The sequence below is a fragment of the Bidens hawaiensis genome, unplaced genomic scaffold (assembly GCF_021521415.1).
Source record: "Bidens hawaiensis isolate Kalapana, Puna unplaced genomic scaffold, B.hawaiensis_p1.1 tig00001236_1, whole genome shotgun sequence".
Taxonomy (NCBI): domain Eukaryota; kingdom Viridiplantae; phylum Streptophyta; class Magnoliopsida; order Asterales; family Asteraceae; genus Bidens; species Bidens hawaiensis.
The window spans coordinates 982,293-1,009,451 of NW_027491070.1; the positions used below are offsets into that span (position 1 = coordinate 982,293).

General features: G+C 39.7%; 2 protein-coding genes and 1 pseudogene across 2 annotated transcripts; 1 reads left to right on the forward strand and 2 right to left on the reverse strand.

The window, feature by feature from the left end:
• Positions 1-3,084: 3,084 nt before the first annotated feature.
• On the forward strand, positions 3,085-3,966 carry LOC143568455 (protein GLUTAMINE DUMPER 2-like; annotated as a pseudogene).
• A 3,331-nt stretch (positions 3,967-7,297) lies between these two features.
• LOC143566014 (diacylglycerol kinase 4-like) lies at positions 7,298-7,964 on the reverse strand. The gene is made up of 4 exons (XM_077052811.1): positions 7,909-7,964; positions 7,724-7,811; positions 7,534-7,650; positions 7,298-7,468 (listed from the first exon to the last, which is right to left on the reverse strand). The coding sequence occupies exons 1-4, from the start codon at positions 7,962-7,964 to the stop codon at positions 7,298-7,300; spliced, it is 432 nt and encodes a 143-aa protein (XP_076908926.1).
• Positions 7,965-20,192: 12,228 nt separating this feature from the next.
• Positions 20,193-22,670, reverse strand: LOC143566026 (diacylglycerol kinase 7-like). Its single transcript, XM_077052818.1, has 7 exons — positions 22,332-22,670; positions 21,555-21,677; positions 21,323-21,460; positions 21,154-21,239; positions 21,004-21,091; positions 20,846-20,921; positions 20,193-20,326 (listed from the first exon to the last, which is right to left on the reverse strand). The coding sequence occupies exons 1-7, from the start codon at positions 22,668-22,670 to the stop codon at positions 20,193-20,195; spliced, it is 984 nt and encodes a 327-aa protein (XP_076908933.1).
• Positions 22,671-27,159: the final 4,489 nt, after the last annotated feature.

Consider the following 27,159-nt stretch of genomic DNA (forward strand, 5'->3'; position numbering starts at 1 on the left):
ATTGTCCTACAAAAAAATCAGGCTGCAATAACATCAACTTTGGGTTGTTAGCAGCATGGAACTAATTTGGGCTAATCAAAAATCATGGCTTCACTTTGATATAATCGAAAACAAAAGTAATGTTGGGGATTTCTGCAATCGTATATCTTAGGAAAATCTGAGAGTGGTGAAACAGTTTCAGATCAAAACTATTTGTTTGTTCCCAAATGTTTTTGACCGGATAAAACTCTGATTGAGTGCACGAATTTGTATGGTGATTGAGAGAGTTTTCAGAACCAGAAGAATTCTCGTATGATCAAAAACAGTTTTAGTTAGGGTTAGGCAGTTGTAACTGCCTTTGCAGTTATCTTGAATTTTGAATTTAAAATATCAACATACCCTGGATTTTGTGACAATAGAGCATAAGAAATTTAATTAAATTAAATTTCTGATATGTTTTTTAATATAACAATATATGTCACAAAATAAGAAATTTAATAAAATTTAATTTAATTAAATTAAATTTCGACCCCAGCCAAGGGCGCCATCAGGGGCGCTCGTCAAGGGGGTGTTGCCCCCTTGGAACCCCCATCCCCACTCTCAGATTTTCCTTAGAGACTGTGGAACATGATTATATTTATAAGAGAGATCGAATTTGAGATTTTGGAATAGTAGTCGACAGTCAAATGTCTAGGGAATTGTGGGATATCAACGGTTGACCTATAAAAACCAAAAACCGAATATATTGAGATTATCAGGTTATTTTAGGTTACCTGAATTTTTCAAAACTATATATGAAAACAACCTTTTAACTGAGAATGGGCTTAGGGTTTCCCTTGTTAATTTGGGTTCGGGTGTGATTTGTTCGGGTCAAATCTCAGCTTATAGTTAAAAAAATCAGCACATGACGTTTACAAAAGACGTATATGCTTGTTTATTTTATAAGCATTTTGATAAAATCAAGGGTTATTCTAGCTTGTGATACATATATCTAACTTATGTTTTACCTTGGAACGAGCAACCACATAAATACACGCATCTCTCTTTGTTGTGAAAGTAATACTATTATATAAAAAATTCGGGGTGTTTCACAAACAATGAAGTGAGAGATGACGGTTATTATGTTGTTAATGTAACCTATAAATGTCTTACAAATGCGTAGTTTATATACATAAACGAAATTATTAATTTATTTATAAATTATAGACGAGATTAACAAAATGGGGTTTCTAGAGAATTCTAGTTAAATGTAACAAAATAATTTATGTTATTACAGTCTATTTATATATGTACCTTTTTTTCTCAGTGTTTATTATATTAGCTTATTACAAGGAGATTATGTGTGGCGAAGGAGGTGACAATATACTTATGCACCTCTTATATCAAGAAAGGTGTCGGTCACGGTCATGTGTTTATTTCATCATCAAGCATGTAGTAAAACCTCAAGGACATTCATGTGTTGATTTCACTTATCTACTAATAATCTACTATGATGTTAAATACTTACATTTGTAGTGAACACGGTCGGCCCAATGGGCGTATATGCAAAGCTAAGTCTTTCTAAAAACATTTGAGCTCCTTATATATATGTATCTTGCTAACATTTGTGTTTTGTAATTTGAAGCTTTGTTACAGACTTACAGTTAGTCGTGTGAATTTATAACACCGCCAGCACTGGCGGATCTTTTAATGGGCCAAAGCGGGCCGCGGCCCCACCACGTTTTTCAATAGGTAGTGTGTATTTTTCCGAAAAATAAAAAAAAGTATATGTATGTATTGATTCCGGCTCAACCAAGTTATTTGAGTCCAAGCTAGCCTTGAATCTTTTTATAAAAATGAAGCTTGTTTAAAGCCGAAGAACCAGAAATTGTTTACGAAATAAACTTAAAGATAAAAAGAAAGGCTAAGAAATAGAGCTTCATAAGCCCAAGCCCAAATAAATTTTAAACCAATAAAACCAAGCATTAAACCCAAAATCCAACCCTACAACATGGTTTCGAACACAACAACAAACAGAGTTTCCATTATGTGTTGGCCACTATGTGACTTACTGACTTGTGAGGTTCGGCACAGGAGTCAAAACAGAAGCTGAGAAGCAAGCAAGTGAATTGGTGAAATAGTTTGGTGTGAAATTGATTAATCAATTGATTGGGCATTGCCGCTGTGTGCTAAGACATGAGGTTTGGAACTTACTCGCGTAGGTGTGAAATCGATTACTCAAAACAATCAACAGAAACAAGTAGAGACTAGGTTTGGCAATTCGCATTTCTCCATTTTGTATACTTTTTTTCAATATGGTAGGTTAGGGCTTGAAATTATTGTTTAACCCGACCCGACCCGGGTTGCCGACCAGAAACTTAGAAGAAGGAAAAGAAATTTTGAGTCTCGTTACTTTCGGCCCATCCATACTATATGTACTTCAAGATCCGCCACTTTACACCGGGGCTATGATTATCTACGTAATCAGGACCGTCTCCTAGAATCCCCAAAAATTTGAGAGATTAGAGCGAGTAGAAGAAAGAGGTCAAACTAAAAAATAATTTTTTTAAATAAAATTTTCAGGCCTAGGATAATTGCCTACCTTGCCCCTCCTCTAGGCCGGCCCTGTATGTAACATTGGTTCTAAAAATAATCTCAATTACAATAGAGCTATCCATTTTACCCGAATCCAAACTTTAAATGAGTCGATTATCGGGTAGCAAAAACCCGAACAAGTAGACCAACTTAAAAAAACAAACATTTATTGTCACTGTGTTTTATTTTTCGTATGTGTTTTGTTTGGAGTTTGGAACAATTAAGGATTATAGTTTGATTCGGAACTTTTGAACACTGTCATATCAAGATTGTCAAATGTTGTTTAAATTTTGAAGATATTTTTATAAAATGATATTTTATACCTAAGCCCGAAAACAAACAACCTGACTCAAAAAATCTAAAATCCGAAAAACATCATGAAAACACACTTAAATAAAAACTAATATAAATAACATATATGGAAAGACTTTTTTCTGCCAGAAAGAAAATGAAAACCTTGAGTATTTTGCCTAATTAACTAATGCATTTAATGTAAAATAAACTAAACAATCGATATCATAAATATATAATAATTTAATTTTAATTTAATGCTTCATTTCAATAAAGTTCGAGTGTCTCAATATCACAATATGTATTTCCATAGCCCCCACAATAAGACCAAAGTCTTTGATATATATGCTTATTCATTCCTATGGTCCTTTCAACCTTAAACCTATAGTCACAATAACAAAAAACTTGATGGACTCAGTTTCTTCAATAGCTCCATCACCGGCTGTGGCTCTTAAACCGTCACCATTTCATACGCCGATACCGTACCTCTTCGGTGGTCTTGCTGCCATGATGGGTCTCATAGGTTTTGCTCTATTGGTTCTTGCATGCTCTTACTGGAATCTCTCAGGCTACTTGGATGATAATATTAATAATAATAATAATAATAACAATAATAATAATGGAGATGTCGAGTCCGGTAACGTAAACGGTGATGGTGTGTCATTAGTTGAAGATGATAATAATAACAATAATCGGGTGGAGTTGTGTGATGTGCATGAAAAGTGTTTGGTGATAATGGCTGGAGAAGATAAACCTACTTTTTTGGCTACGGCTAGTTCGAGCAGGACAACGTCGTTTGGTAGTAGCAGCTGGCGAAGTAATGTAACGCTGGCGACGGAGAGTGGTTCGTCGTCATCGGAGGTGGAAATGGTGGAGGAGATGAGAAGGTGAGTTTTGGGAATAAGTTTTAAGTTGTGTTGTATGCTTCTAATTGTGAAATATGATTATACATGACATGATATGTCATGTTTAGAATTTAAATTACTCTTTTCTATAAATTTTGTGGCTTTTATATAAATATAGTTTTTATATTTATTAAAAACATATTATTGTTCCGTAGAATAAATTTTATATTTACAACATCTGTGACTACGTGGTTAGAGATTGTTGAATTGATATGAAAGAGAGATGGATGGTTGGGGATGACGTGATGAGAACAGAGGTGAGAAATTCGTTTTTACGAATTGTAATAGACGCGTTTACAAGAGAGAAGGAGAGAAGAGGGATGCATGTCTTCCCTTGTTATGAAGATGGCATGTTATGAAAAGTTAAGTTTAGAACATGGGAACTTAAATCATGTGACTGAAATTTTGCTTAAGAAAAACTTTCATCGATATTTTTCCTAAATTGAAAAAATTATGTTCATCATTTCATATTTTTGGTATGTATGATTAGATGAAATTTTTTGGGGTCCAAACGTGGTCAAGTTGTGCAAGTTATTCATGAAAAGATGTGCGTACGAAAGCAATCATGATATTTATGGGCTACTAGCTATATTCATTACATTGAGATACACTCGCTTTTTAATTCGGGTTGGAAAAACCCTCATCTAAGGCTAACGTTCGTGAACAATCGACCAAAGACATAACAGTGCGATGAGATAAATGTTGCCTACCCGCCTAATCTCCCATCATATATCACGTGGTGCCACAGAAACTAAATGATAAGAGACAAATATCAAACGTATGTCACATAAAATGTCAGGTCTCTTCCTTACCACTTCATCACGTGATATTATGTGTTTATATATGAGCATTAATTAAAATATGTATTCTAATATAAAAAGAAAATAATGTTGTTTTTAATAAAAATTTACATCATAATTTGCATAAATTCCAAAACAACTATATTAATGTTATAGAAAATAAGTAATTAAAATTCTTTTTAATATTAGTGAAAAAAAAGGAGACCTCCTTTATTTTAATTCATCATTTAATCACTAAAATTCATGAATTACCAATGAAATTCCTAATTAGAGTTTCATTAATGTGATGATCAAAGCTGAATGGTAAAGGCTCTTGCTTTGAAAATAAAGATCAGAATGTAAAACTTGACATGAAGATAGATTTTTTTGGAGCAGTTAAGACATAGGTATGAGAATAGATGTGTGTATGTAGCTGTTCAAAAGAAATAATTTTAATTAATAAACTTTGTTAGTTTGGTACTAACTTAAACTAATCATTGGGTGTGTTTTTCTTTTTCGACTTCTTAAAAGTTAGATATATAATTTGGCCAAAGTACAAGTTTTGTGCATGGGAGACCCACTGTGGTTCATCACCTTTGTCCACAAATCCGACCTACACGGCAAGGACAATTGGAGTAACTCCAACATTTACACCTCATAAAACCAACTACGCTTTTTCATGTTTTATTTTTCAATATAAAATTCCAAATATAATCACTACTAGAAAACAAGTTATTTTCTCACAAACATTTCCTACGACAAGTAGTTCCAACAGATTTATTCTGTAAGAAAAGTTGTTGGAAAATGGTTGAAAACGATTTTCAAGCATGTGTTTTTCCAACAACTTTTTTGTTGAAAAACTGTTTGAAACTGGAGTTTCCAACAAATTTTCTACAATTCGGTTGTAGAAAAACATCACTACTAGAAAAACATCTGTTTTTCTAGTAGTGAATGCCACAAGTTTTACCGACATATAATATTAATTAGACTTCACATATTGTCACATTTTACAAAATTGATAATTTATTTTCACAAATTAGTGAATTACAGATCTTGTTTTTATCGTTTGAAATACGTAATGGTTTTGGTCTTTATCGCTTATAGATGGAATGATTAATATTCAACTTTAAGTCAAAAGTGCTTTATATAAAACGTACAAATTAAATTATCTTTAGAGTGAATAGTTATATATTGACAAAACAGTTGAGATTAAAATCTAACCTAATCCCACTATTCTTTTGATGCATACAATGTAATCACAAATAGAGATGAATATGGAGGCTATATGAGTCGAATATTAGCAATGCGTAGTTCTAATATGATACTTGAGTACCCAGTGGATGCTTGCTACTTAATACCCACCGGGTTTCTAAGTATCATATATACCTATTTACGATTAAAACGAATAGTTATTTAGACAGCAAAACTGATTTTAAACTAACTTAAAACACCGATTTAAAATATATAATACTCAATACACTACTTACAGTTTTATCTATTATAATTTTAATAATTCCAAGTTTTTAAGAGCTTTAGCTTATGACTTTTTATACTATCAATATTATAATATATATTGATATTTTTAGTTTCAATTCAGGTAATATTTTCGGATAATTATCGGGTGTATATCACTTACCCGCCTCAAACAACTAAATTTTTTTATTAAACTAGTCTAATGATGTGCAATCCCAAGCATGATTACCAATTTACCATAGTCCGGCATATTCATGGTTTAATGTTTTGTTGTTAGATTTGGTTTCATTTGTCATCCTTATATTGTTTTAGTACTGTTTTTCACACTCTCATCCTCAATTTTATAAGCCTTTATGTTTATTTCTTTATCTCTCTTTTTTTTAAAAAATTTGGGGTGATGCAATATATGTTAAATATTTGTATTTGTTAAGTTTAAATTCGATCTGCGTTGATGTCTTATTCTTTTTCGTAAGATCACACCATCCAAATTATAGCAATCAAGTATCATTACGTGATCATACAAACGCACAACTACATATTTGTTAAGTTTAGGCGTTGGTTTTTTGAATATGTATCATATCACTAGCTAATTGAAATAACTTAAATATAAACAATCATAAAATTTGTAGTATCAGTGACATATATGTCTCAAGTTTTTTTTATACGCCTTGTCGCCTTACTTACTTTACTACGTTATAAAAACAAGTGATCTCTTAAATAACTATAAGATCAAGAATACACTAGTTAAAATATTATCAAAATAGAGGAAATGCAATAAATTAAAGGCTTAAATTATTAGGCTTCAATACTTTATATATTTTGTATTTTTCTGGTAAAGAAAATATAATAAGACGTAAAAAGTATTTGCTTATGATGTGATATAAACTAGAAGTCAAACACTGTCTTTAAATATTTATTATTATCCTTTGGAATTCATAAACTTTTACGATATTTAAATTTGAAGTTAGATGATAACTACAGAAAGCATTTTAAGTGGAGTGGTTTATAAAGGCTTTATAAAATGATGAAAACTTCTCAAAGAGCCATTTCTGTTTTCAGATTTTCTACATTTTTTTAAGCTTCTTTCATTTGTTTAATTTTTTTTTGAATTAAAATAACTACTTTGTAGTTTTGAACTATTGAATTATGATCATTTTTCGATTACTTCCTCCGTCCCGGTTAAAGTGTCTTAGTTTAAAAAACATAAAGTTTAAGGTAAATTATTTTTGGGATGTAATTTTTCCATAATATACAATTTATGTACAAAACAACTCTTATTAATTTAAAACATATCCTTCAAGAATTATTGGTCTCTCCTTTAACCAAGATCGACAGAAATGGCACTCGTTTAATGCCTAAAAACGTCGAATACTCATTATTCATGGGTTGTTTCCATGGTTCACCTTCCATCTGCATGAAACACTCTCTCCATGTGCCACCTCTTAACTCAAATCGAATTGCAGACGCCTGACCAACCATAAAACAACATAAACCACAACGTTATTCAAACAAAAAGAACACGTTATCTTTACCTGCGCAATGTGTTTTGCTGATATTAATTCGGCCATAACTAATGACGCATGCCATCCTTGTTTTAATACAAATATTTCCAAGAGACCGTCGTCTGAATTGGCCTCAACGAAACCTTTCTGTATTCAAAAGACATTTAAACACTAAGTTATCATCATTTCAAGCACGCGAGTTTGGTTAAAAATACGTTACCTTTTCTAGATATTCTGGCTTCAAGTTACCCCATGGATTTCTTCCGCCTGCATAGTTAGGAAGATTCAAAGCGACGATAGACCTAATACTGCAAAATACATGTTTTATTCCGATTATATTAATATATCATATAATCCTAGATGATATACCAGTGAGAAAACCTTCTAATATGCATCCTTAAGTACCTTGATGGAAGAGTAACCAATTCCCATTTTGTGCTATTCAACTTTTTAATATGCATCCTTAATATGTTCTTCAGTCCTCTACAAGAGTCAAACCATTGTAGGCAATTTCTAAGGTAAGATTGGTTACTAAAGAAACACTAAATGACCCCGGCAGATTAAGGATAATCTTAGGGTTAAGTAGATGTTTCCCACGAGGGTTAGGTCCGGCAAAGATGGTTATTCTTCTCAACCTGCAAAACAGACACCGTAAGCTCGTCACTGAGAAGGGGGGGTTCCTCCTTGTGACCACCCTCCGGCGTGAGAATCAGACTAGGTTGATCTGAATATAAGTGTATATAGAGAGAAATAGCTAGAGAGAAGATGATGATACCGTTCCAAGGTGTTGGAGTATTTATAGCCGAAGGTAGGTTTCCAAGCAGGTACGGCCAGCTGTATATAATATTCCTTTTCCACCAACTATGGGCTACGTTTGTGCCACGATGGGAGTTGGTGGGTAGGCAGCGGCTTGATAGTGACATTTTGTACTGGAGCGTGCTCCTCCTCGTAGTATTGTCGGTGAGCTGTCACCCTGTGATTGGTTCATGGGTCGCTTTTGTCAGATCTTGTCCATTTGTCCATACCTTGGTAGGTATAGTACAAAAGATCTTCTAGAAGCGTACGGACTGGCTCTTTTGGGCGGGAATATTCCCGACCTGCTCATTCCTTCTTCAGGTGACATTACTGAAGTATTAGAGTTAGTGCCTTATGCGTGTAGCCTTACTGTTAGTGCGGGTAGCCTTCCTTCTTGGCTTGTACCCACAGCCACGGGGACAGGCATGGTACTGTAACAAGGGGGCTTTCCTGCGGGAACAGCTGGCTTACTGCGTGTAAGGTCTTCATCTCTCTGAGCATGGTGGGTCCTGCGGATCCAGTTGGTTTTTGCGCAGACGTACCTCTTCAAGGTGAGTCTTGCGGGTCCAACTGGGCTTTGCGGGGACCTACCACTTCAAGTCCCCCCAGTCCATTGTTCTTCTCATGAATTGTTAATAAGTGAGGTGAACTTTTGGACTTTAAGCAAGGGGTTTTAAATGGGTTTTCGGTTTTTAAGGTTCTCCGTGGGGATTCTTCCCGCAGTTTTCCTAATGTCACTTTTGCAGAAAATTCCCGACTTTTTCTGCCTGATCTTTGGGTATGATGCGGGTAGGTGCGTAACCTCTCCGCAAGTCTGGAGCGTTGAGTTTCACTTGTGTAGATTCTCCACGGGGTATTGGTAGTTTTAGACATAGTGATCAGTTATGTTAAACAACCAATTCCACCTTGAAGCTTCAAACAATCTAGTTCTTAACGTTCCCGCCATGCGGGGGTGTTATTTTCCTTTCCGCAAGCATGACCCATAAGATCCATCTTGGGTTCAATTCCCTGCAAGTGCTGAGTATGTGAAGGGTTTCGCCTTGACACTGTACCCGCACTTGTCTTATGGTTTCTTGTTTTCCAAGGTATCTTCTTGGCTTCAATTCCCTGTAAGTGCTATGTGAAGGGTTTCGTCTTGACACTGTACCCGCACTTGGCTTATTTTTGAATCTTTTTGAATCTTTTTGGAATTCGGAGAGTTGGTGAAAGGATAAGGACAGTCCAAACGGTTGAAGGGACGTTGGCGTCTTCTGACGGTTTCAGAACGTACATGAAGTTATGACGACGTTACAACATGTGGTCAATCAGGACGCTTTTTCAGGCGCGTGGGCGCGAGTTTTATGGCACGCGCCCTTTTGACACCTGTTGCCAGCTTGCTTTATCCACACGTGTCGCCGTGTCATTGCTCCTGCGCCTTCTCTCTCATCCGCATTAAATTCATCGCATTCATTGCGATGAGTATATAAGGGGGAGAGGGTGTATTTCATCCATCATCTTCACTTCACTCTCCTTTTCCTTTTAAGCGATTTCCGGTGAATACTCATCTTTTCCGGCGAGCATTCTCCTGAAACCGCTTTCTTTCATCTTTAACATTTATAAAATGTCTTCTTCTACTCATGATCCAGAGGTTAACGTCGAGGAGTCCGACGTTTACCTCGAGAACCCGACGTCGACGTCCGATAAGGACGATAAGAGTACTGCTGGCGAGTGTCAGTGTACTCTTTCTGTCGATGTATACCATTACATCGTCAAGAAGTTCATACTCGAGCCTTATGAGCCTGAGTTTCCAGAAGCCAACCAAACGGTGTACGATGCCCCTAAGGGCAAGATAGGGGTTTACGCTTCGTTCTTCTTATATGGGAATCTAAGATTCCCATTAACGAAGTTCGTGTACCATGTTTTGGAGAAACACGGTGTTCATTTGACGGAGGTGCACCCAATGGCAATTGCCAAAGTTCGCCATTTCGAATGGGTGTGCTGTATTTTGGGTATCGAGCCTCGCGTCGACCGCCTGATGACTTCTATACTTGGAGGTGCATCCAGGGTTGGTATACCTTTGTTACTCGGATCAAGGGTTTGAAGATCTGCGCTACTGAGCGTAGTCTTCGTTCTTGGAAGCGGGAGTTTTTCTACATTTCCGCTCGTGTCATCCCCATCGCGATGACGTTCAAGAATGGGAGGGCACTTCCTAACCTTCACGCCTCCAATTACCAGGAGACGGAATGGTTTACCAAGATCTCCCAGATTCAGACTCCTGTTTATCGCTTTGCGGAGTCTGGGATGGTGATGCTTGGGATGAGCCGCGTGTGGAAGGATGCCGGGTCTGGGACGCCGCAAATACCCATCGTCCTTGAATACGGTTTGAACTATATTTCTTATGGTATGCTCCGTCTTTTGTGTTGGTTTAGGATTTTCTTCTAACATTGTTATCTTTTTATTTCAGAAGGGAACGACTTACAGTCGCTTTTGCACCCGCGTGAGACTGGTAGTCCAACGCGGTTGGGTACTCGTGATCTTGACGAGAACGAGTTGCCCATTTTGGAGAGAACTGCAGATAGGTTCGTAGAGGTCTACCCGCCAGGCCATGAAATTTTAAGCGCCACTCGGCCAGGTAAGGAGTTCTTTAATCCTCGTCCTCTTCATGCTCAAACTTCTGCTGGAATTCCTCTGATCTTGTCATCTTCTGATGAGGGATCCGCAGATGGGCCTTTTATTGTAAGGAAGAAGAAGGCGGCTGGCGTGAAGGGCAAAACGAAGGTTGCTACCTTCGTTGACCTGGGGAATCAGTCTGATTCCGAGACTGAAAGTGAGGAGGCGGCGGGGAACTTTGGTGGTGGCGAGACCATTGTCTCAGAGGATGAGACTGTCACTTCCGAGGCGCCAAGCGTTGCGAAGGTAACTGGCGTGAAGAGGCCAGTTTCTTCAGGTCCATCTCCGCCTGTCAGGGCTTTCCAGATCTAGAAAACTAGTAAGTATACTTTTTGTGTACCTTTTCTGCATTTCCTTCCGCCTTTGTTTTTTTATATATTTGGTTTCTTTACGCCAGGAGTGGACTTATCTGCTTTAGAGAGCGGTGCGGGAGGAAGTGGTTCAGGACCCACGACGATAGGTTTGGTCAACATATCCGAGGCGATGACCCAGGCGGCTGCGCCTGTTTCTGGTACTGGTTCAGTTGCTTATACTGTTGAAGCAACTGTTCCGGTTATGACGTCATCTGTCATGGCTGCTGTGCCGACGATGGCGTCCAGTTTCGTTGCTGCGTTGAGTAGTTCAACTTCTCCGTCGGCCGTCAGTGCCATCTTTACTACATCATTCACCGGACCGGCGGTGACTTTTTCTGTGAGCTCACCTGCAGCGGCTACCACGGTTATGAGTTCATCTCCGATGGTTTCTACCTCAGTGGCTTCTACAGTGTCACATTCGGCGTCAACGACTACCTCGTCTTTGGTCGGTTCTTCAGGTATGTTTAGAGTTGGGACCTCTAGACTTACCTCTGTCGATGAGGGGGTCCGATCTTTGCCTCCTTCCCATCTCCTTGACCTCTTGGATGGATATCCTTTAGGTTCGGGTGATGGGTTCAGCGGCTATCGGCCTGTCATCGACCCTACAGGTGCGTGGGGTTACTTTTGCCTGTTATCCATCCTTGTCATTTTTTCCTAACTGTTTTCTGTTTTTGCAGTTTCGGATTCCAATGAGGTTTATGCTCCAAGGTGGAATATCCGCCGGGGAACAACCCTCCGGGCGGCTGCAGACTGCGTCGATTGGACGCGCCATGCCGCTCCAAGCGGTGCATTGGGGGAGGCAATGGCTAGCTACCAGGAGGGCAGGTTGTCCACCGAGCTCCGAATTCTACTCGCCCGGATGCAGCCGCGTGTCGAATTACTTTGTCGTGAAAATGACAAGTTAAGGATTGCGCGTAGCTTGGAGGGGGCTCAGGTGCGATCACTGAGGGAAGAAAATAAGAAGCTTGCCGCCGCCGCTGCTGAGAAAGAGAAGGCCTTCAAGGACCTTGAGGCCGAAATTCAAGCTAGGCATGAGGCCCGTTCCAAGGCTACTCAAGCTGTTAACAAACAACTTAGGTTGGCCAAGGAAACTGCGCGCAATGCTACTGAAAGGGCCACCAAAGCTGAAGCTGTTGCTGAGCCTCTACGCGCTGAAAATGAAGAATTAAAAGCTAAACTGGAGAAGCTTCAGCAGGCACATGAGGCTTTGGCTTTGGAGGATGCCAAGAAGCTACAGGAGCTCTTGGATCAGAAGGGTGTGCTTGATCGCACTGAGCGCAAGCTTAAAAGCGTTGAGGAGGCTGCTGCCAAGGAAGTGCTTCTTGGCAACTTAAACAAGAAAGAGGCTGAACGCGCACGCGATCAAGCTCACGCTACCCTTCAAGAGGCTCTGTCCAATAAGGACTGGCTTCTACGAGAAGCGTTGCCGCAGGTACGCATAGCTCCATAACTCTTTGCTTTTGCTCTTTTCTTTATACTTAGAAAAGTTTTTTTTTTTTTTTTTTTTTTTGTAGGTTGTGCATCGGATTTTCGCGAACACATCCTATGATGATGCCATGAGTGCAGCACTAGACGCTTCTCATGAGGATGGAGGGAAAGTTGGTTTCTTGCTTGGTCTAGGATTTGCAGAGAAAGGCATCCCGCCTTCCAAATTTCCTCTACACGATGTTGATACTGAAGCTGCCTACGACCAAGTTGTGAACCAGTATGCTGTTTTCTTTCATCCTGTTGTGGAGAAGGTGAACGAAGTTGCTGCTGCTGATGACCGGCTAGCTGTTCTCAAAGCTTTCCTTGAAGCGCCGCAGCCGACTGATGGTGCGGGTTCAAGTGGGTTTGGAGGAAGTGGTCCCGAATCCTGAATCTTCAGAATCCTCCAAGTTAGGATAAATTTGTATTTTTTGTAGGCGGGTAGATACCTAGCCATTTTGTAATGTTTGAACAACTTTTAATGTGAATATAAATGTTTTGTTAACGCCTTGCCTTGTAAACATTATATGATTTGCTCATGCATATTTTGGTTTAACTTAGCAATTTTCTAAGTGTTTTGAATAAGTTAACCTTTCGACCCGTGTCAGATAATAGGTTAATGTTCTATTTCCTCTATCATGATTGTGCGGATAGGACCGTCACTTTCACTTAGTAGGATGACCAAACTTCATCTATATCTGACCTACGTGAAGGTTTTCCTCATCTTCCCCTTAGAAATTTTTACTGTTTTGTGTTTATGCGGGTTGTGCCGCTTTCCACACGCAACGACTTACTTCCTCCCTCACTTATTTATGCGGTGAATACCGGCATATCAGTGTGGTCAGTTCATAAGTATAAAGGTACGGCTATCAACATCAATGTGATAAGGAAAATCATTTCCATTAGAAGTGGCTCTAGGCCTTTCCTTTACAAGTTTGGAATTGATCTACATGTAGCATCTGCGTAATTGAGCTCCATTCCATGTTCTTGGGATGGGGGTCCCATCGAGCCTTCCGAGCCGGTATGCGCCCTTTCCCAGAACTTCTTTAATAATGTATGGCCCTTCCCAGACCGGGGCCAGCTTTCCTGGGCGCTCTTGGTTCGAAGCCTCGTTGTTACGCAGTATGTAGTCTCCGACAATGAAGTTGCAGAGTTTCACCCGCGTGTTGTAGTACTTTTGCATTTGTCGCTTGTAGTTCTCTTCACGCGCTGCAACTAAGTCTCTGCGCTCTTCGGTTAGCATAAGGTCTAACCGTCTTTCCGCATCATTGTCTTCTGGTTGAGTTATGACTCTTGGTGAGGGTAGACCAATCTCGACTGGAACCATGGCTTCAGTGCCATAGGTGAGGCTGAACGGAATTTCGCCCGTGCTTGCTTTTTTCATCGTTCTGTTTGCCTAAAGGACATGTGGAACTTCGTCCACCCAGCCGGATCTATGCTCCAAGAGTCTTTTCTTTATGCCGTCGACGATGCTTTTGTTTGCTCTTTCCACCTCACCATTACCCTGCGGGTGTACCACTGTGGTAAAGGTGTGGGTGATTTGAAGCTCTTTCAGCCACTTTTGTAGCTTTTGGTCAGCAAAGTTGGTGCCGTTATCGCTCACCAAATTCTGTGGAAGTCCAAAACGACAAATAATAAATTCCCAAATAAATTTTTTGATATGCTTTGCGTTTGTTTGGGCTAGGGGTTTTGCTTCTATCCACTTGGTGAAGTAGTCGATGGCTACCACTAGAAACTGAACGTTTCCTGCTGCTGTGGGAAATGGGCATGTCACATCGATGGCCCACTTCTGGAATGGCCATGAAGAAGTGACTGGAACAAGTTCGTTCTTCGGGCGATGCGTGTTGGGTGCGTAAAGCTGCCAGGACCTACATTTTCTGATGTAGGCCAGCGCATCCGTGTGCATCCCCGGCCAAAAGTATCCCGCATTGTTTAGCTTAGCTACAACTGCGCGTGGACCTGCGTGTACTCCACAGATGCCTTCGTGTACTTCCCTTAGGAGGTAGTCGGCATCTTGGTCGTCAACGCATCTGAGGAGTGGGCCAAGAAAATTACGCCTGTAAAGTATGTCATCAACAAGTTGATAGTTCAGTGATTTACAGCGTATCTTTCTTGCCTGTGTCTTTGACTCTGGTAGTACACCCGCTGCAAGGTAATTTATGATTGGTGTCATCCATGTTTCCGTGCCGGTTTGGATGACACAAATTTCCTTGTGCGGGACTGATGGTGCTCCAAGAAGTTCGACGCGGATGTCCTTTCCCAAGTGGGTGAAGGCTAACTATGCAAGCTTGCTTAACGCATCCGCAGATTTGTTTTCGCTTCGCTTGATGTGCACAACTTTGCAATCGTTAAAATCGCGCATAAGGGTTTTTGCTTGTGCGAGGTACAGGGCCATTGTGTCGTTCACGGACGTGTACGTCCCGTTAATCTAGCTGGCTACTAGCATGGAATCCACGTGGGCTTCCAAGTTTTTCACCCCCATCTTACGCGCAATTCTTAATCCGGCCAAGAATGCTTCGTACTCTGCTTCGTTATTCGTACTTGGGAAATCCAGCCGAATAGCGTAAGTGTATTCTTGGCCTGCTGGGTTAGTTAGTTTCAACCCTGCGCCTGAACCTTCGTTGTTGGCTGCTCCATCAGTATAGAGTCGCCAGACATCATTGATGTCTTGTGCTGGAGAGGGTTGAGCCTCTTCCTGGCACTCTTTTTCCCGCGATGCGGGGACTTCCGCAATAAAGTCGGCCAAGACCTGGCCTTTTATGGCTGGTCTTGACTTGTACTTTATCACGTATTCCCCCAACTCAATTGCCCATTTGGCTAGGCGCCCCGACAATTCGGGTTTGCCTAGAACGTTTGCAAGTTTGAAGTTGGTGAGAATGGTGATTGGGTGACCTTGGAAATATCGTCTTAGCCTGCGTGAAGCCTGTACAAGCGCTAAGACTAATTTTTCCAGGGTAGAGTACCGGGTTTCCACGTCTGTTAAGACGCGGCTTACATAGTAGATGGGCATCTGGATGCCTTTTCGTTCTACTAGTAAGACTGCCCCGGTTGCTCTGTCTGTGGCGGAGAGGTAGAGAATTAATTCCTCCCCCACTTCTGGTGCTGTGAGCATTGGGAGTTCGATCAAGCGTGACCGAATCTCTTGAAAAGCTGCTTCCGCTTCTGGTGTCCAGCGGAAGTACATTTTCTTCAAGCAATTTCTCAATGTTGACACGAATGGGAACGGCCTATCCGCATGGTTTGCCAAAAAGCGGTTAAGTGCGACTAGTCGTCCATTCAGTGTCTGAGCCTGTTTGATGGTAGTAGGTGATTCCATTTTCATAATGGCTTCGACCTTTTCAGGGTTCGCTCTGAAGCCATCTTTGGTAACGATGACTCCTAAGAACTTCCCTTCTTCCATCCCGAAGGAACACTTGCTCGGGTTGAGCTTCATGTTTATTTTTTTGAGCGTGTTGAAAGTTTCTTCGATGTCTTTCAACATCGCTTCTGGCTCGAGGCTTTTGATGACCAAGTCATCCATGTAAACCTCTAAGTTCCTCCCGATCTGGGCATGAAACTCTTTGTCCATCAGGCGTTGGTATGTGGATCCGGCATTCTTTAGTCCGAATGGCATCATTTGGTAACAAAATGTGCCATCGGGCGTCCGAAATGCGGTTTTATCCTGATCGTCAACAGCCATGTGGATTTGATGGTATCCTTTATACGCATCAAGGAAACATTTAAGGCGAAACTGCGCTAATGAATCTACCTTAAGGTCAATTTCGGGTAACGGGTAACAATCTTTGGGGCATGCTTTGTTTAGGTCTTTAAAATCTATGCACATGCGCCATTATTTGTTGGATTTTGGTACCATGACGGGATTTGCAACCCATGTTTGATATTTACTAACGCGTACGATGCCTACGTCAAGGAGTTCCTTGACTTGGGTTCTACACGCGTTAGCCTGTTCAGCACCCATTACGCGATGCTTTTGTATGACCGGCGTAAACGCCGGGTCACACTTGAGCTTATGTTCAGCCTTACTTCGAGGTACACCATTCATGTCAGCTGGTGTCCACGCGAAGATGTCGGCATTTTTTTGCAACAAGCGTTTGAGTAAGGTGCGTGTGGGATTAGTGATCGTTGGCCAATGGTAACAGCCTGGTCAGGGTATTTGCCATTGAAGGCCCATTATTCTGGCTCAGAGGTTGTTGGTTTAGCCATCTTTGGTTTGGGTTTAGATGAGACAGATGCGATGCATACCTGGGAAACACCCGTGATCATCGCGACGCCCTCAGCTGTTGGCCATCCCATCATACCATGGACCGAAGACACCACGGCATTAAATCTTGCCATCCCATCTCTCCCAAAGAGAATGTCGTATGTGTGGTGTGGCTTCCTCATTACAACGAAGTCCACGTCTTCTGTGCGGGAGTACTTCCCGTCCGTGAGAGTGACGGAGAAAGATAGGATACCCAAGGGGGTGTTTGTGCTGCCGTCAAACCCTTCCATCGAGGCGTAAACTGTTTCTAGGCGTTCTTTGTCTTCGTCGTCTAGCTTGTCGAAGAACTGCCTATACATGACCGTTGACGAAGCGCCATTATCAGCAAGAGTGCGGGAGGTGATGTAGTGCCCCAGCTGGCTTTTGATGACTATGGGGCCTTCTTTGTTGGGCCCTCCTGACACACGCGGGAAGCGTACTTCAGCTTCCTTCCACGCACTTGGCTCTGTTGTTCGTCGTTTTCTTCCTCTGACGTTGCCATGAACCATGTGAATGCTGATGTCGACGGGCTTTCGTCCATTGCCCTTGTACCGATTGTCATTCCTCCCTCCCTTCTTGATTGACCCCACGAGGTGTGTGAGTTTCCCATCTTTGACGAATGTTTCGACGATATCCTTCAAAGATGTGCATTCCTCCGTGGTGTGGCCTTTTGTCACGTGGAAGTCACAGGATTTGCTCTGATCAGCATTATGACGCTGTCGGATTATTGGAGCCTTTGGCCATGGGAGTTTCTCGGTGGCAAATATCTCGGTGACGCTTTTGGTGAGTGGCGTCCATCTGGGATTCCGGTTCGACGAGTGCGCGTTGTCCTTTCCGCCTAAGAGAGGGCGAGAGCTAGATGAGGTGTCAAAGTTTATCCTTGACTGCCAAATACCAAGCTTCCTCTTTTTATTTTGTCGGGCGGTACGGACGTTATTTTCTCTTATTCTCTGCGTGTAGAGGTTTGTCCTATGGGGAAGATTTCTACCCAATTGCTTCTCCGTTTCGGCAAAGCGTCTAGCTGCCGTCATGATGGCATCCCACGTAGATGGCATGCCATCTTTACTTGTCAACGTGCGGATGAGCTCTGGGTACTCAGCGCCTTGGATGAAAGCGGTGCGAACAAGATCTTCGCTTATAGTGCCCAAACTTAGCTTCTTTGAGTTGAAGCGAGTGATGAAGTCTAGCAAAGATTCGTCTTCCTCTCGGATGCAGTTGAGGATCGTCAATTGCTCTTCAATATATTTTCTTTGTTGACTGAAGTGCTGGCTGAACTTGTGCTGGAAGTCTGCCCAATCATAGATGTGGTGGACCGGTAGACGATCAAACCACGCTCTGGCTGCCCCGACGAGCGTCATCTGGAACATGTAACACCATGTGGGTTCCGTCCAATTACTGACGGTTGCCCCCGCTATAAATCTGTTCAAGTGATCGTCCGGGTCAGATATACCATCGTAAGTGCCTATGTTGGACATCTGTTTGGCACTCTTTGGAGCGATTGCTTCCGCAATGTCCCTTGCAAATTTGGACGTTCCCGCATTCGCAACAGTTGGTCTGAAAGTTTTGGAGAAGTCACGTGGGTTTCCCCCCGTGTTCTTTGGTTTGAAGGTTTCCTCGAAATTTCTTCTCGAGTGGAAGTCTGCTTCTTTACGCTTCTCTTTCGCCTTATGACGAGGGTTTGCGTCACTGTCAGATTCTTCCCAATCTTCATCATCCACATACTCGCAATCATTGCTCATGTTGAGCTGTTGTCGAGTGCTTCCGAATTCGTCATTGGCCTGTTGGAGTGAACGTAAACGTTCGTCCAACTCGGCTTGGAATTCTTTCTGACGTGCTTCCGCCCAAGCTTTAACTTGTTCTGGTGTTTGTTGCGGAAGTCTCGTCTGTTGTTTCCCCAAATGGGTATCAATGAATCCCAGGAGAGGATTGTTTACTGCACTTGCCCCGGCTTGGGTAACCGGGGTAGTGTTCGTAACAATCGTGTATTCACCGGTGTTCCCCCAGTAGCTGGGGTTGTGGTTACCGGAGTTTCTTGGTCACTCGGTGGCTTTGGCATCGGAGTAACCTTAACCATCTTTCCAGAAGTTTGAAAAAACTGAGAAAAAGAATTAGTTCTAGCTTAATGCACGGATGGCGCCTATGAAGAAACACTAAATGACCCCGGCAGATTAAGGATAATCTTAGGGTTAAGTAGATGTTTCCCACGAGGGTTAGGTCCGGCAAAGATGGTTATTCTTCTCAACCTGCAAAACAGACACCGTAAGCTCGTCACTGAGAATGGGGGGTTCCTCCTTGTGACCACCCTCCGGCGTGAGAATCAGACTAGGTTGATCTGAATATAAGTGTATATAGAGAGAAATAGCTAGAGAGAAGATGATGATACCGTTCCAAGGTGTTGGAGTATTTATAGCCGAAGGTAGGTTTCCAAGTAGGTACGGCCAGCTGTATATAATATTCCTTTTCCGCCAACTATGGGCTACGTTCGTGCCACGATGGGAGTTGGTGGGTAGGCAGCGGCTTGATAGTGACATTTTGTACTGGAGCGTGCTCCTCCTCGTACTATTGTCGGTGAGCTGTCACCCTGTGATTGGTTCATGGGTTGCTTTGTCAGATCTTGTCCATTTGTCCATACCTTGGTAGGTATAGTACAAAAGATCTTCTAGAAGCGTACGGACTGGCTCTTTTGGGCGGGAATATTCCCGCCCTGCTCATTCCTTCTTCATGTGACATTACTGAAGTATTAAGAATTAGTGCCTTATGCGTGTAGCCTTACTGTTAGTGCGGGTAGCCTTCCTTCTTGGCTTGTACCCACAGCCGCGGGGACAGGCAGGGTACTGTACCAAGGGGGGCTTTCCTGCGGGAACAGCTGGCTTACTGCGTGTAAGGTCTTCATCTCTCTGAGCATGGTGGGTCCTGCGGATCCAGTTGGTTTTTGCGCAGACGTACCTCTTCAAGGTGAGTCTTGCGGGTCCAACTGAGCTTTGCGGGGACCTACCTCTTCAGTTACTTTATAACATAGTTAAAACATAAAAGAACAAATTCCTACCTTAAACTTGGGTCATTCATACAAGGTGTAAAAAACCATCCTTGTTTACAGCAGGATCCAGAGTAAATTATCTGTGACAAAATCCCGGTACAACGATCAAGATCTCTTTATATCCTTAAAATGTTATAAAAAAATGTGTTCATAACAACATGTTTCCACATAATGTACATAAATTTGCAAGAAACTCGACCTTGTTTGCAATGCGACCTTGTGCAAAATGAGGTTTTTCGTTGCGTAGTTGATGGAAACCATAAGCCACTTGGGCATCCATTCCTGTACACAAAACACTTCATAATTAGATCATATGCATATACCATATTATCAAAAGTAAACTGTGGTTTCCGTCCATGTGGTTTGTCCAAATATGCGGTTTTAGTCAAATAGTTTTAAATTTGCGTTTTTCGTCTATGGAGTTTCATTTCACTTGCAATTAAATCCGACTCCACTAACCCCGTTAAGTCTGGTTGTTAAACTCATCAGTGTACGTCTCACGTGAGGGTCAATTTTGTCCCTTTTCTCCCCAAATAAACCTCAATCCTAATTCGTAAGCCCCCTAGGCTCTCACGTGAGGGGCTGAGGTGTATTTGGGAAAAAAGGACAAATTGATTGATTTGTTACCAGACTTAACGGGTTTAGTGGGGTCGGGTTTAATTGCAAGTAAAATGAAATCACAGAGACGAAAATCAAAAATTTGAAACTATTGGACTAAAACCGCATATTTAGACAAATCACTGGAATGAAAACCGCGGTTTTCTCTATTATTAAAGTTCATGAATCTTGAAAATGGTTCACCTATGCTAAAATAATTATAGAAAACTCCTTGGTAACAAGAAACTTCCTTAGGCAATTGCCCTTCAATATCTAAATCCTGCAAAAAATCACATTAATATTCAACTATAGATTAAAAGTATTTGATGTATCTATCATATGTGCATACGTAGAACCCGAACCTGATCAAGAACAACCTCTTCGGTATGCTTCAATGTATGAGGAGTATCCAATTCGGCACCGGCTGGCATTGATATCACAAAGTCCCAACTACAAACAACAATTGTAATCAGAACCCAAAACATTACCCTAAACAGAACACAACAACTTACCTATCAAGGCGCGCAACTGGACCATTAATAGCACGATCGAGTATCCGCTTTACGGCTGCTTTCCACTTAATTGAAAACGAACCGCCCTGAAAATAGTTTTCTAAGAGTTTTAAGAAACTATTTGCAAACAGAAAACTAAAAGGAATACAAATTGAAAAAACTAGATTACCCAACCGAAACTTCGGGACAAGTCATTTCCTGTACCGAGTGGTATGATCGCAGTCGGTGGAACAGGGTCTCGACCGCGTTCGTGAAGCTCTCCCAAGCACCCAAGGACCCAACCCACAGTACCATCACCTCCTGCAACCTATTTGGAAGAAAACAAACTAATATCTTTATTAATTTCCACTTACATATTAATAGATTAAGTTGATTTGTTGACAGTATGCATAATCACATACTATAATTCTTAATCTTTCACGGGTTTCTTTGGCACAACAGTCTCCAATATCAACAAAGCTTTCAATGCAAGCTAATCCGTATTGAACAAATTCATGAGGTTTGATATTATGAAGGTCAAACACCTGCCCACAACAAAAATATAACTAAACCTTGAATCTTTCACTAAATTTATTGATTAGATAAGTCAAGCTTTTGCTGGACAGACGGACGGTTCAGAACATTTTACCAAACGAAATTTCGTGTCCGTGTTCGCCTGTGTTTGTTCATTAATTTTGTGAACGGACACAAAAGGAGAGTAACGAACGTTCAATGAACACATTACACAACGGAACGAAAGCGGCCTCCTTTCGTGTTTGTTTGTTAAGCTTAGTGAGAGAAATTCTTTGTTCATGTTCGTTCAGTTATTAAATGAAAGAACATAAGCGAACCTCACAATAGCGCATGTACATTCATTAAGGAGTTGAGTTTGTTCGTGTTCTCCCGTGTTCGTTCATTAACTTAGTAAACAGACAGTAATGGAAATTAAAGACACAAACAAACATTAGCGAACACAAATGAACGTAAACGAACAAACCTAAACAAACACATTACCGAACATTCACGAACACAAATGAACAGACACCTAGCCTCGGTTCGTGTTCATTTGTTAAGCATACCGTACAAAATGTACGTATTTATTCAATTATTAAATGGACAAACATAAACAAACTTCATGACGAACAGTTCATGATCGTTCGGTTCGTTTACAACCCTATAATTTCAACTAATAAACAAACAAAAACATGTTCATCACCCATGAATTTTTGCAACCTATTTTGGAGCTCCGACCCATGTCGTCCACAGCTTTTCGCATTAACAAAAACAACCAACGGTGATTCGGGTGCAACAACAGGAGTTGCTTCACCAACACCATCATAATGTTGTTTTCCGGCTTCAATATCTTTAGAAGCAATGGCATCACGCATGGCGAACCGTAAATACTCCGGCATTGTTATCTTTCGCCTCAATTCGTCTTTCGCAATACGCACTCCCTTCAACGAGCACCTTTTTATCGATTCTAGCACCTTCGATTTGCTTTTAGTCATCGAGGCCTCCGACCCCGATGATGATTCCATTTTTTTGTTGTTTATAAGTTGTTGGATTCAGGCTTTTATTATTTTGTTGCATGAATATGTAATGTTGACGGTTTTAAACGTATCATTGTGTTGAAACGATTATTATTATTATTGCATGCATGCATGCATGCAGATGCTTTGAAATGGTAAAAAAAATTGTTTAGAGAATTACGAAGAAATTTTTTTGCAATATAACTCAAAAACAAAGCAATGTTAATTGAAAACGGGCAGGTGATGGATATAGGATTTTTTTCTAAGTGTGAACAAAAACGGATAAAAAAGTTTACATTAATCGTAACCAAACATACGAATCGGTTTATTAGTTTTCATTAATGATTTTTCTAGCCTAACTAACATTATATATACTTGATTTCATAGAACCATTATATGTAGTTCTACGACACCAACACATTTTAAAGAGATCTTAACCACATTTTATACATGTGTGGATCTGTGTGGCCTAGGGGTGTTCTTCTGGTTAGTTTTTCAAGTTTCGGGTTTTTCGGGTCGGGTTCTTCGGGTTTTAAAGTTTTAAATCCAGACCCGAAACCCAACCCAAATTTCTCGCAATTTCTTTGAGTTCGGGTTTTTTCGGGTTGGGTTAATCGGGTTTCAATTATCCTAGGAAAAAAACTACATTGTTAAATTTAAATGTAACATATTTTTCTTTACACATAATTTAAATTAACCAATAACAATACAAAAATAAACTGACGAAAAAAATACTAAAAAGCGTAAAGTTTAACAAAGTTCAACCATAATAAACAAGACCGACATAATCATCTTCATTGTGTCATGATTAGGGTGTTGAATTATATTTGTTTTCAGTTATAAATTGAAACATTAATGAACAATGAATAATCAATTCATAATAGGTAGAATGAGAACAGTCGATTTGGACTAAATTTTAATAACGTCAACGTATAAGGCGTAGCCTATAACACCTAAAAATATATATGGTATTAAAACAAAAAGTTTTTTCGGGCTTTTCTCGGGTTCGGGTTTTTTGGGTCGGGTTAGTTCGGGTACGGGTTTCTCGGGTTGAGTTTCGGGTTTCGGGTAAAAATGACAGCCCTAGCGCGCCCCTATTCAATAACCAAAGTTTAACTTCATTAACTGATAAAATTGAATCAAGTTTACCTAAAACTCAAAACGGTTGGTTCGGTTAACTAACCTCTAAGAACTAATTTTTGTGGCCAGTTGTGGTTATGTTGATGGTCATAACAAAACTAATTGAAAATTGAAAAACTAGATTCTAATCATCCGAATTCGATTCGATGAACACCCTAGTCATGCATGTTTCAACATGATAATATAATATTGGGTTTTAACGAGCCATATTAGATTATAACGAGATATAATGGCTCTTTCAAGTTCTAGGAATGAAACGAACAAAGTAATAGATTATTCAATTATCTTGTTTGGTTATTAAATGAAATGAATCACTAATTTGTGTTGTTTGGTAGACAGAATATCAATAAGGAAGAAAATAAAATTGGTAGTGACTTGGTGGCGGTGGTGGGTGGTCGGCAGAAATGTTGGACCATAAACTATGCGTAGATTATGGACTGGACCAGTCCATGTAAGCCCAACAAATGGTCTTAAAATGTCTACCAATTACACTTTCAGTTTGCATAGTCCACACATTTGGGCTAAATTAAATCTGCTTTTATTTTTTCTTTGTTTAGGCCTGCCTAATTAATTGAGCATTTGAGCATAAGTTTGTGACAAAAAAATCAAGCCCTCCCTTGGCCTTGCATTAGTCCTTAATTAATTACAAACTTCGGCTAATTTATAAAAACGCACTAAGTATATTTAGTTGAACTTGGGTTATTTTGTTCTTTCAACGAGTATTGACGGTTTGTATCTTCACCATAGGATTAATGACGGATTATCGTAGGTGAAAGTTTTATGATTTTATTTTGATAAAAAGATCTTCCATACTATTAATTTTAGTTGAATCAAAGTTAGGTTTTACAATTTCATGACACAAACTTAAGATAAAGGCTCTAAAAGACTTTATTTCCCTTATCCTTCTAGGCATACCATAACCAATGCTTAGTTGATTACGTTGTGGTTTTAACTAATCGCCCCTTCAAATTTGGACTGATTTATTTCTGAAACATAAAATGTATTTTCTGAAAGCTGAAAGAAAAGTGAAATTTTGACTTACCACATGACTATCCTCGGCGTGATTACTCTATATGTACATAATATTGTGTACATAAAAGAAAATACGATATATTTCTAATTTGTTTAATCTTATAACTATTTTGCTAAATACGTTTACAAACGCTAAAAACACTTATATCTTCTTGTGTCCTAAAGTTAGATAAATTTGCAAAATTGTTGAAGCATTGAAACCAAGATGGTATGGGGTACAATTCATGTTGTAGGGGCCAGTGTTTATTTATGGCTTTTCATGTCATGTTGGGTGGTAGCTTTATTGTTTAAAGCTCTCAGAATGGGCTTATTTTAACTTGGAGCATTCAATGATTTGCTGTTGAGGCTTTTTTATGAGTGCATAAAGTTTTAGGGGTTTATAGGGAATGTTCTGTAACTAATTTGAGTGACCTGCAAAAGTATTGATTTGGGGATTTTTTAACTACTTTTTTAATATTAAAAATAAGAAAAAAAAATTAAAGAGAATTCAGAATGGTGGTGTAGCATAGGTTGAGTTAAACGATGGAAATGAATGATGGAGGAGATGATGAGATGGTGCTGAGATGACAAATAATGTAGAATGGAGAATCAAGTGTATTGCACGTAAATGAATTATCGTAATGGGCTATTTAATTTTTTTTATTAGTTAAGCATAAAAGATTTTAATCTAGTAACACGACCTTCAACACATGTAATCTCTTAAAAGTCCAACCACCAATGCCCTAATTTTGGCGGATTCAGTTCCTAGACCACCGCAAATACTTCATATAGGTGATCTAGCCAACCACAAATGGTGTCATTATATATATAGACAAGGATTCCAAATTCGAACTTGTACTGGCTTCGCCAAAAGCCATTATCCCTTAAAACATGGCTCACAAAGCATCCCACTAGCGGTAGAGTTACAAACCTCACCTCACTCTTGTGACAAGCTATGTTTCCCCTCTATACTTCCAAGGGTGAGTCCCATTCGTAGGTGTGTGGATTGCGGTCTAACACACTAATCCCTATCTAAACCCATCATCATATTCGTCCATCACCCGAATTTTAGTTCCTAGACCATTACTTATAATATATTAGTTACCACAAAATAAACAAGGAGTGTAAAATAAGGAGGGTGGCCGGAGGACGGCTAAAACCATTTATAGTTAGTTATACAGGTATCCAACGAAAACAAACAACCCATTTTTCGGTAACCATTTACGGCTTTGAAATGGCTGTTGGGGTGGGTTGGATTTCCATTTATATTAGGTTTTCGGTGCAATTTATAGATCAATTTACCAACGGATTGGTGACAGGTTACTCGTCGCAAAAGACCCACACCAACAAATGACTAATAAGACTAGTGTAGTGATATAATAAAAATTAATATCTATTAGATGGAGACTTAGCGTGACCGAATCAAGTGTCAACTCACAATTCGTGTTTAGGTTCATGAATCTAACATAATTTTTAGTTTTATTTAAAAGTTTTAGATTCTGTCAACAAACATAACATGTTTAACACCCCTATTATAATCCTAGTGTAAAACAAATTGAGTAACATGAACATAACATATATAAACAAGATTACTAGTTACTAGTTGATAATATATAACTTTTACTGTGCTTCTTATACATTTCTATGTCCAACTTTCTATCACATTTTCGGTGTACTTGATTCATGACAAGTACTTTTCGGCTATTCCCCACATGACAAATATAGAAGATTATACATAGGTTTAACGTTTGAGGACGGCTCTTGTTACCTTCAAATAAAGCAATAGCTTAATGTCTTTTGAGTTTAAAAAAATATATATATTCATAGTAGTAATATAATTACTAATATAAATAAACAATTGTATTTAAATATTATATGAAAACAAGCTAGAAATCTCGCTGTCGTTTAGAATACGAGTGTAATTTATGTTTACAAAAATTAATTTTTTCACATATAAATTACTTTCAAACATGATATATAAAAATCTCATGGCCTTCATTCATTGTTGTCAGCCCTATGTTGCCATCAAAAACAAATAATTTGATATGCTTGGAGTAGGATAAGAAACAATTTATGAAGTGGCCCAAAATGTAGCTGAAAAGGATTTTTGTACGCATTTGAAATAATGCATTTATAGATGGATTCTAGATACAACTTAATTTATTGGATCCAGTTTTAACAAAGACATGTTGCATTCTATTTAAGATATACATAAGGGAAAATTCATGAATTCTCATTTATAGAGAGAGATTTTAAATACGTCTTCTCAAAGTTTAAATTCTCTCTTTGTCCTTTTACTAACTCGTCATTGTTGTTACGTTAGATGTTTGAGAAAATATGTTTATAA